At 37.0% G+C, this 10,622-nt stretch overlaps 1 protein-coding gene and 1 long non-coding RNA gene across 2 annotated transcripts in view; one reads left to right on the forward strand and one right to left on the reverse strand.

Annotated features, from left to right (window-relative positions):
* LOC134312317 (uncharacterized) overlaps positions 1–10,513 on the reverse strand; it is a 37,480-nt gene extending 26,967 nt beyond the window's left edge. The window contains exons 1-2 of the long non-coding RNA XR_010011532.1: positions 10,439–10,513; positions 3,110–3,198 (exon numbers count right to left, since the gene is read on the reverse strand). This is a non-coding gene — a long non-coding RNA (uncharacterized LOC134312317). The remainder of the gene's footprint in view (positions 1–3,109; positions 3,199–10,438) is intronic.
* serpine1 (serpin peptidase inhibitor, clade E (nexin, plasminogen activator inhibitor type 1), member 1) lies at positions 1,076–5,764 on the forward strand. The gene is made up of 9 exons (XM_062994166.1): positions 1,076–1,137; positions 3,138–3,379; positions 3,630–3,854; positions 4,036–4,230; positions 4,339–4,537; positions 4,809–4,909; positions 5,012–5,098; positions 5,188–5,271; positions 5,359–5,764. Exons 2-9 carry the CDS (start codon positions 3,139–3,141, stop codon positions 5,403–5,405), a joined length of 1,179 nt encoding a protein of 392 aa, XP_062850236.1. The 5' UTR covers positions 1,076–1,137; position 3,138; the 3' UTR covers positions 5,406–5,764.
* Positions 10,514–10,622: the final 109 nt, after the last annotated feature.

The raw sequence follows: 10,622 nt of genomic DNA on the forward strand, positions 1-10,622 counted from the left end.
TATTGCTCCTGTTTTTCTCATTATTGTGTCTCCAGACACTCAGTCGGCTCAGACCTCAGACATGTTTGTGAACTTGCACAGAGGAATGCTACACTGTAGTACTTAATATGGTAGTATTGTGTTATCATGTGTCATCTTCCCCAGAGGAGCCAGACAGTGAGATGCGTATGAGTCTGAGCCATGATCTCTTATCCAGATAGGATATAAGAAATTGGAATAATGTCAAAAGTTAGCTAAAACTATATTAAACATATTCTTTTTCTCTTTTTTCAATTAAAGGTAAATGTGTGTCCATATTACTATGGACAGAAAGATTTTAAATCCAATGCACTCAAGAAAACCATTAACCATTTAGGTATTGAACCTGTCCCACTGGACAAACATTATATGTGGGTACACAGACAGTAACAAAAGACAGGGATTGAACTTTGATCAGCAAATCAGTGTAGAACCAATGAGGAACAACCATACCACAACTTTTACACAGACACAGTCAGAGCATACTAAAAGACAGTACACAGAAGTAAGGATTAAACCTTAGTCAGTGAATCAATACAGCACCAGCACTACTTGCTGTTTTATATAATGCTGAACTGCACTCACACATGGTGAAAGCATTACCAGCTCTGTGCCGAAAGTGAGGACTTAACCTTAATCACTGGTACAGTGAGGTATCAGTCACACTATCATGTAACCCTAAAACATTAATATATAATTGTTTTTGTGGAATGCTAAGAGTTGTATTGAACCACATCTGCACATAGTGAATGGATTTATGAGTGATTGAGTTAGTAATAGTATTGAGAAACACTGTTAAAGCACTTTCAGATGCGGCAAAATCCAGTCTGTGTTAGAACAGGGCATCTTTGAGTCGAACTGTATGACTCAGTTTTTTTTAAGGTTTCTATTCTCATGTCTGTGCAAAAGAGAGAAGGGGGGGGGGGGGGGGGGGGGGTAAGACGGGAATGGTGCAGACTGGAATGACAGAAGGATTACTTCATAGCTTCCGTTGTTAAAGGGGAGGAGTTCTAAGACCTTTAAATAGTGGAGACATGTACTCAACTTTCAGCCTAAGCAGCTCCAGAACACCAGCAGGAAGGTTATTCACTAAAGGAGACTACGACAAACTACTGGCAGGTAATGGATTTGTTCTACTTATTCAGTCATGCTTTGGCAGGCATTCTCTTCCATAAATTTGGCAATTGTTCAAACTTTTATACTCCTGCTGCCAGAAATGTACTTTAGCATATGCTTGGTCAATGATGGGGGAATATTCCTGCAACAATTAGATCTTACATTAGTATAAATCTTAAATATAAGTAAGCTACATGTAAATGAATTAAGTTAAAGTAAAAAGCTTACATTGCATCCTTGTAATTTCAGTTAAATCCGTAACTGTTCTTTTTATTTAAACAGTTATTTATTAAAACACATAATTTAAATAAAACATTTACTAATTTAAGGGCAATGGTGTTAAAGTATGCGAGTTCTTTACTTAAGTAAAATGCTACTAATGTGATAAAAATAGTCACGTAAAAGTTGAAGTATGGTTTCTGTTTTTCTCAAGTAGAAGTATTAAAGTACATGCTACTAAATGTGCTTAAAGTAAAAACAGTGTTGAAACAGGGTATGGTCTTTAAACCATAAAGAAAAGCATGCACATGCCAGTGGAATAACTGGAACATTAGTTGAAGCTTTCTTAATCAACATCACTGACCAGCCATACAAATGCTCTTTTGACTGAATGGGCACAAATTTCCCCACAGACATACTTCAGAGTCTTGTGAAAATTCCTGTCAGAAGAGTAGTTATAGCTGAAAAAATCACATAGAGCTGACTCTATTTTAATATTATTTGTTAATAAAGACAGTGTAGGAGTAGAATGCATTGTGCTAAACTTTAACATAAAGTGTTAGAGACCTTGTCTGCTGGTGATGCAAAATGCACAGTGTACCTAAGTACATAACATTAATTACTTCAATCTGCTTTCAAATTCACCATTTAATTCTTAAATGCAATGAGCTCTTGTTAATTTTGCATGTATTTGTCGGTCAAGATACATCAAATAATTTCTTTAGATAAAGCCATGGATGAGTTTTTTTTTATTCCTGATGCACTGCTCGAATTGGGAACTGTCTAAATACTTTCCTTTCCCATCGGATTACTGCTTGGGTATAACCATAAAAGCAGCCAATCACAAGTTTACCCCTCCCCCTTCTCTGTTTTTTCACATGCAGATTTCGATTTGTGCTTCATTAGGTGCCTGACTAGAATTGCCTAAATAAAAAGAAAAATAAATAAATAGATAAAATAAATAATAAATAAATAAAGATCCATAAAAGCTAAAGTAACAAGCAAGTAAAGAGTATAGTTTTTTTCTTTAAATAAAAGTAAAATGTATTAGTAAATAAAAGTAAAATGTATTAAGTTACAGAAGTAATCAAGTACACACAACAATGTAGACTAATAATTTGGTAGTGGCGAACTGCTAAAATGTGTCTGTAGTCAAGCAAACCATTGCCATGGACCGCTTAGGCTGTTATTCAATAAAGAATCATTAAGTGCATTTCAAGTGCCAACCTATTCGTTGTATTTGCATGAATGTCTCATACAACTGACCCAGTATGTTTAAGAACAAATGTCTGTACACGTTTTGAGAAACTGGGTGGTGAGTCAAGGCATGCAAACAGAAACAGCCTTGGACTGAATTTGTACTGTGGGTGTTTCAGCATAACACACACCTATTAGACACATACGCACTTAAATAGTCCCTGTGGTTTGGCCAAGTAACAATGTTTTGCTGTTTCTACTTTGGAGTTGGGAATCTTTTTTTATTTATTTAAATATATTACTTATTTAAATATTGCCTGGGCCCATGTGTAATGAATTTAATATGTCAATTTATGTATGTATGCATGTATGTATGTTACTATCTTGAGCTAATCTACACTAAACCTGCCCCTTGGTATCAATTTAAAATGATTAACACACTCATAACACCAACCAGTCATTGAGAAATCAGCTCGTTTCCTGATATCTAATCTAAGTCAAAGATTGTTTGGTTGGTTGGTTGGTTAAATAGTTAACTTGTTTGAACTATTAAACTCACATCTCTTATTCTTTTTCTCCCAATGCAGAATGCACAGTCTAAGTGTTCTCGTGGTCCTCACATTTTGCTGTTCCACTCTGGGTAACCTCCTGCAGAAGAAACAGACAGATTTTGGATTAAGTGTTTTCTCTGAAGCTGCCCATTCCCATCCAGGCCAAAATCTTGTCCTGTCTCCATATGGCATCTCTTCAGTTCTAGGAATGGCTCAGTTGGGAGCCTACGGCAGCACTCTGCAGATTCTTAAAGAGAGCATGGGCTACTCTTTACAAGGTAAGAATTTAGACACCATACTATCCCACAATAATCTTGAGAAAGACTATGGCATTGTTCTCAAAGGTGAACTTATTTTGACAGAGAGCTGGGTGTGAAGGTTTTATTGTATTTATGGGACTGGATATTTATATTATTAGATAGATTTTAGACACATATAAAGTACTTGTGTTTTATAATATTTAAGAAATTCTTAATAAAACAAGTTTGGTAGGGAAACTATTTAAACTTTTTGATCCTACATTGGCAGAACGTGGAATGCCACGGCTGCAGAGGCTTCTCCAGAGAGACCTGTCAATGGAAGATGGGGTGGAGGTGGCCAGTGGAATAATGGTGGACCGAAAAGTTCTCCTGGAAAAGGCCTTCAGACGTAGCTTATCAAAGTCGTTTCAGAGCGTGTCAAACCAGGTGGATTTCAGTCATCCAGAGAATGCCCTGAAGGTCATCAATTCCTGGATGTCTGACAGAACTGGAGGTATGTGTGTGTGTTTTGGGGGAGGAGGGCTTTTATGGGAAGGAATCATACTATTAAATAAATACATGAGAATGTATTTATAATACAATTATTTAATATTTTCTTCACTTTTTTTAAGAATATATTATGTGCTTTATTAACCAAACAAGTCTGTATCCTTTTCCTGTCTACCTCTGTTCAGGCATGATCCCAAATTTCCTGCCATCAGGAGTGTTAAGTGAATACACACGTTTGGTACTATTAAATGCCCTCTACTTCCATGGACTCTGGAAGATGCCCTTTGACCCTAAGCTAACTATGGAGAGGTTCTTCCACACTTCTAATGGAAGTGCAGTGCCAGTGCCAATGATGAGATCAACACAGAAATTCAACTATGGTGAGTGTAAAAAGATGTGTAATGATTGAAGAATGAATAAAGTAATAAATAAATTAAAATTGTTGTTGCATTGTTTTGAACTTGGCTGACAAATTCCTCTCAATCCAGGTCAGTTTGTCACGAAGGAAGGATTTGATTATGATGTCCTCGAGGTGCCATATGAGGGAGACTCACTGAGCATGCTCATTGTGTCATCATTTGAAAGGGACGTACCACTGTCTGCACTGACCAGTGAGCTGAACAGCCAGAAAATTGAGGAATGGAGACATCAGCTAAGGCCGGTTAACCTACAACTGGTGTTTCCTAGGTAAGACAAAACTGCATTTTACTTGAGCTAAGTTTGCAATTGTTTAGTATTGTTTAGTTTAGTACAAGAAATATGCTAATATACAGTCAACAGTGTTTAAAAACTTGTAAACAATATAAAACAAGAAATAGAAAAAAGAAACAAGAAAAAAATAGTGATATCATAGTAATATGTGAAATGAATGCTTGTTTATTTATTTATTTATTTTTTAATTATTAGAGAATTTGATGATATAACCTAATTCACGTATTTGTGCAATATTTATGTCCAGGTTTTCTATAGACTCAGAACTTGATATGAAGTCCACACTGAGCAAACTAGGTCTTGGAGACATTTTTAGCCAGACCAAGGCTGATTTCTCTCGCATCACTAGTAAGTTACTAAACTAACTAGTAAATAAAAAAGGTTATTGCCTTATTTTCTGTATTTACTTTATTTTTTTTAATAATTTGTATTTATAATTTCTTTTCCTAGCTGAAGAAGCATTATGTGTATCCAAAGTTCTTCAGAGAGTTAAGATTGAAGTGAATGAAAAGGGCACCCAAGGCTCTTCTGCCACAGGTACCTAGCAAACATTGACTACTGCCTCAATAAATATAACAACTGAATTTATACAGCATTTAACACTTATCATTTTTGTGTCTATCTAGGTGCCATTATTTACTCACGCAGGGCTATAGAGGAGCATGTTCTTGACCACCCATTTCTTTTTCTTATCCAGCACAAGGCAACAGGTCAGTTTTACAGTCTGCTGTTTGTCAATGGAATATTAAATGGAGTATTATCCTTATGGTTGCTGACTCTTTTGTTTAATTTTACAGGTGCTGTGCTATTTATCGGACAAATAAACCTACCACAGAGCCACTAACAATTTCACGTTTAAACACGTCAATGAAGAACATTACTTCAGCCTCTTCTGTCAAGCACATTACTACTGAATCTATACAGGTTTAAGGACATTATGAAGAAGAAAACATATCATAAACTTTACATGGTGACCATGCTAGGAGATATACTTTGGGACCTAAATATTTAAAGCAAAGAGATAATATGTTTACAGAAGCTTGCCTACATTTACCTGTTTTACATGTATAGCATTTAGCATTTTGGCTAAACTATATTTTTAATATGTTTATTTATTTATGTTTTGTTAACATGAAGATGGAACTACTTTGCACATGATTTGTATATAGGCTATGACATTTTGAATACATTTTTAAAAAACAACTTTTGTTTGTGGTTTATTTGCAACTGCTAACACTTGGTGTTGAGACACAGAACAAAGGCTAGTATAAAATGAATGTCAGAACCAATTAATAAACGTAAGTACTAAATATAGTTTAAAGCCTATCCACCTTTTGGCATTATTTTATGAAGTGGGGACAAGAATCAAACTAAATATTTTAGAGCTGTCCAATACCAACACATCATGCTTAATCACCATGCCACCCACAATGCCAAGATGCCTCACACTTAAGGGCAACCTAGAGAGGCTTGTTTACCTATCGGCATGTTTTGTTTGAAGTTAACAAACACTAACCAGGGACAAGAATCAAACCCAAGGTTTTACAGCTGTGGAGTACCAGCTATACATTCTGATCCACCATGCCACCATAAGTGCCACAATAATAAGTGTCACGGTTTTTGATAAGATACATTACAGTATGGTCAAACCACTTAAAACCATTTAAGTTTATTAGTGTGGAAGATTGTGCTGAATATTAAGTAATACAGCTAACAGATCACATAGAAATGTTTTATACTAGATAGATTAGTAAACTGTGAGATATAAGATACAGTGTATCACAAAAGTGAGTACACCCCTCACATTTCTGCAAATATTTTATTATATCTTTTCATGGGACAACACTATAGAAATAAAACTAGGATATAACTTAGAGTAGTCAGTTGAACAACTTGTATAGCAGTGTAGATTTACTGTCTTCTGAAAATAACTCAACACACAGCCATTAATGTCTAAATAGCTGGCAACATAAGTGAGTACACCCCACAGTGAACATGTCAAATTGTGCCCAAAGTGTCAATATTTTGTGTGACCACCATTATTATCCAGCACTGCCTTAACCCTCCTGTGCATGGAATTGCTACTGGAATCCTCTTCCACTCCTCCATGATGACATCACGGAGCTGGTGGATGTTAGACACCTTGAACTCCTCCACCTTCCACTTGAGGATGCGCCACAGGTGCTCAATTGGGTTTAGTCCATCACCTTTACCTTCAGCTTCTTCAGCAAGGCAGTTGTCATCTTGGAGGTTGTGTTTGGGGTCGTTATCCTGTTGGAAAACTGTTTCGAAGGGAGGGGATCATGCTCTGTTTCAGAATGTCACAGTACATGTTGGAATTCATGTTTCCCTCAATGAACTGCAGCTCCCCAGTGCCAGCAACACTCATGCAGCCCAAGACCATGATGCTACCACCACCATGCTTGACTGTAGGCAAGATACAGTTGTCTTGGTACTTCTCACCAGGGCGCCGCCACACATGCTGGACACCATCTGAGCCAAACAAGTTTATCTTGGTCTCGTCAGACCACAGGGCATTCCAGTAATCCATGTTCTTGGACTGCTTGTCTTCAGCAAACTGTTTGCGGGCTTTCTTGTGCGTCAGCTTTCTTCTGGGATGACGACCATGCAGACCGAGTTGATGCAGTGTGCGGCGTATGGTCTGAGCACTGACAGGCTGACCTCCCACGTCTTCAACCTCTGCAGCAATGCTGGCAGCACTCATGTGTCTATTTTTTAAAGCCAACCTCTGGATATGACGCCGAACACGTGGACTCAACCTCTTTGGTCGACCCTGGCGAAGCCTGTTCCGAGTGGAACCTGTCCTGGAAAACCGCTGTATGACCTTGGCCACCATGCTGTAGCTCAGTTTCAGGGTGTTAGCAATCTTCTTATAGCCCAGGCCATCTTTGTGGAGAGCAACAATTCTATTTCTCACATCCTCAGAGAGTTCTTTGCCATGAGGTGCCATGTTGAATATCCAGTGGCCAGTGTGAGAGAATTGTACCCAAAACACCAAATTTAACAGCCCTGCTCCCCATTTACACCTGGGACCTTGACACGACACATTTGGGCACAATTTGGACATGTTCACTGTGGGGTGTACTCACTTATGTTGCCAGCTATTTAGACATTAATGGCTGTGTGTTGAGTTATTTTCAGAAGACAGTAAATCTACACTACTATACAAGTTGTACACTGACTACTCTAAGTTATATCCAAGTTTCATGTCTATAGTGTTGTCCCATGAAAAGATATAATGAAATATTTGCAGAAATGTGAGGGGTGTACTCACTTTTGTGATACACTGTACATAGATATAAGATAATGTTTTGTGAAGTTCCCTATGGTTACACATTTGTTTATAAGTTAACAAATGTTTAGCATGGCCTTTTTTAAAAGAGCAATTTATTGCTGACTAAGCAGCCAGTTAAGGACCTCTTCTATCCACCATGTGATTTTCCCTAAGCACAATATTTGTCTCGTAGAAGGTGTTGTCTGCAAGTCATTATTGAAATACTGCAGGAGTAAAGAGCAGTAAAGACAAAGTGGGTAAAGATAAGCTGGTTGAACCTGGTAAATAATCTGCCATTGTGGTTCAGTTAGCAGTTTAGCAAGTAATACTTTACTTATACTTAACTTAGAATTTGGCAATGTATGTATTTTGCATTTACTGGCTTTAAAACTCAGTTAGATTGTTGGAATCTCCTCTATCATGCTAGCAAGTCATGCTCGCTAACTTGGCCTAATAAACAATAAAAGCACAACCAAACACAAATATTAATTCTATTGCATCTTGTTTAGCCTCTTGACAGACTGTGAACGATATTGTAAAGTTAATAATTTGTAGTTAAGCTGGGTTGTATTAAGTCTAAAGTACTGTACATGGCAGTGGTGGTCTGGTGGAAAATTGTTCTAGAAATGTAGATTATCCCGGAGATTAGGGATCTCTTAAAAACATCTTAGATAAGTCTATGTTAAATAAGAAGAGCTTTATTGCAAGAAACAATGTGGAAGTGGTTAATTAAGCATCTTCACCAGTTCTCAGCAAAAAAGAGTATACAGTTCTTGTCACAGTGTACATTATACGCAAGATAGGCTACTATTGTTTTCTCTAATGTGCTTTTAACTGGATTCCCTTCCAACGCATGTATTGTCTGAGCTTTGCTTAGTTTTGCTTGATTTGGCTGTAGTATCAACATCACCTTGAAAGGAAGGCCATTTTGCAATGTTTAATGGTAGATAACACTTCCTTCTCACGCATACAATTTATCTTTTGCTAACATATTGGTTAAACTCATTAAAGCTTCTTAATTCTTACTGCATTAGGTATTAGACATGTAAATATATGTGATATAAATTACCTAAAAAATCATAATAGTTTTGTTTGTTTATTAGGATTTTAACATCATGTTTTACACTTTGGTTACATTCATGACAGGAACGGTAGTTACTCATTACACAAGGTTATATCGAACACAGTTATGGACAATTTAGTATCTCCAATTTACATTTGCATGTCTTTGGACTGTGGGAGGAAACCGGAGCACCCGGAGGAAACCCATGCAGACATGGAGAGTACATGCAAACTCCACAAAGAAAGGACCCGGACCGCCCCACCTGGGGATCGAACCCAGGACCTTCTTGCTGTGAGGCAACAGTGCTACCCACTTAGACACCATGCTGCCCTAAAATCATAATAGTAGCATAGTAAATAAAGTACTGGCCTATCTATCATAAGTTTATGGTTCAGATTCTGCCACTGTTGGGCTCCTAGGCCTTTACGTTCATTGTACTAATGAAAAAGTCAAAGTTGTAAGTCACTTTGGATACAATTGTTTGATAAAAATTTATTATTTGCAGTTGAAATCAGATACATTAAACCCCCAAGAAAAATAAAGACTTTTCTGCAGAGCTAGATTTAGCTTTAATCATTGAGTGATATAGCAACTAAACAGAGAAAATAAATGATGTAAAATTTTAGAGTAGCAGGATATTTTATTAGCAGTAGCAGGACACAGTTCTGTGGAAGTGGGTGAGTAATGATGTGAGGATGTTTTGACCATGTGGAATGTTGACCATGTGGCTGTTGTTTACAGAAATACCACTGCATTTTGAGGACAAATGAAATAGCTACTGTGGTAAACTTTTAAGCATAAGGAACCAATCCTGGAGTATCATAGACATTCCAGTGGCCTTCTTAGTCTCCAGGTTTGAATCCCATAGAAAATTTTGAAATTAAATTTAAAAAGCATTTACAATACAAAAGACATCAAACATTAATGAGCTGGAAGCTTTTGCACAAGAACAATGGGTGAAGATTCCACAAGTGAGGTGTCAGAAGATTGTTAGCACTTACTGAAATTGTTGAGGTTATCAATGTTTGTTTGTTTATTAGGATTTTAACGTCATGACAGGAACGGTAGTTACTCATTACACAAGGTTCATCAGTGTACACGAGGTTATACCGAACACAGTCATGGACAATTTAGTATCTCCAATTTACTTGAGGTTACTCAAGGTCGAATAATTGTGAACATTTGTTAAGAGAACCAGGCTAGATTATTTTCAACTGTAAGTAACAGTAAGTGCTATACTATGTTGAATGAACAGCGAATCAACATGGTGCTCTGGCCATTTGGGGTTATGGTTTATATAGAGTTTTAAAATTACTTATCGCTGTGACATTCAATTTAATGTCATTTTTTAATGGAATTTTGCATACAAAAACCATGTGTGTCCGGTAGGCTGTTAAGTGATGTTAAGGGAGTTTTAAGTATATTTATAGATAATGATATTTAATCAGGGTAGAGCTGTTCTACAGTATTTTAGTATATACTCAGTATTTAGACATATATTATGTTATCAGTTACTTACCACATTACATAGATTTAATTAATTGTTTAAAGTCGACTGGTTAAAAAGCACTTTATGCTAATTCTCTCCGTGTGCGTAGACCTCGACCGAGTGTTACCACGGAAACCAGAATCGGCCTTCGAGATTGTCATGGCAACAACGCTTCATACGCGCCAGCGCTACCGCCGTAATTACAAAAATATTG

Source organism: Trichomycterus rosablanca, chromosome 4 (assembly GCF_030014385.1).
Source record: "Trichomycterus rosablanca isolate fTriRos1 chromosome 4, fTriRos1.hap1, whole genome shotgun sequence".
In the NCBI taxonomy this organism is placed as follows: domain Eukaryota; kingdom Metazoa; phylum Chordata; class Actinopteri; order Siluriformes; family Trichomycteridae; genus Trichomycterus; species Trichomycterus rosablanca.

Coding starts and splice junctions, on each gene's coding strand:
- serpine1 (XM_062994166.1), top strand. CDS start 3,139: ATGCACAGTCTAAGTGTTCTCGTGGTCCTCACATTTTGCTGTTCCACT. Junction 4,538..4,808: donor CTACAACTGGTGTTTCCTAG/GTAAGACAAAAC, acceptor ATTTATGTCCAG/GTTTTCTATAGACTCAGAAC. Junction 4,910..5,011: donor TGATTTCTCTCGCATCACTA/GTAAGTTACTAA, acceptor TTCTTTTCCTAG/CTGAAGAAGCATTATGTGTA.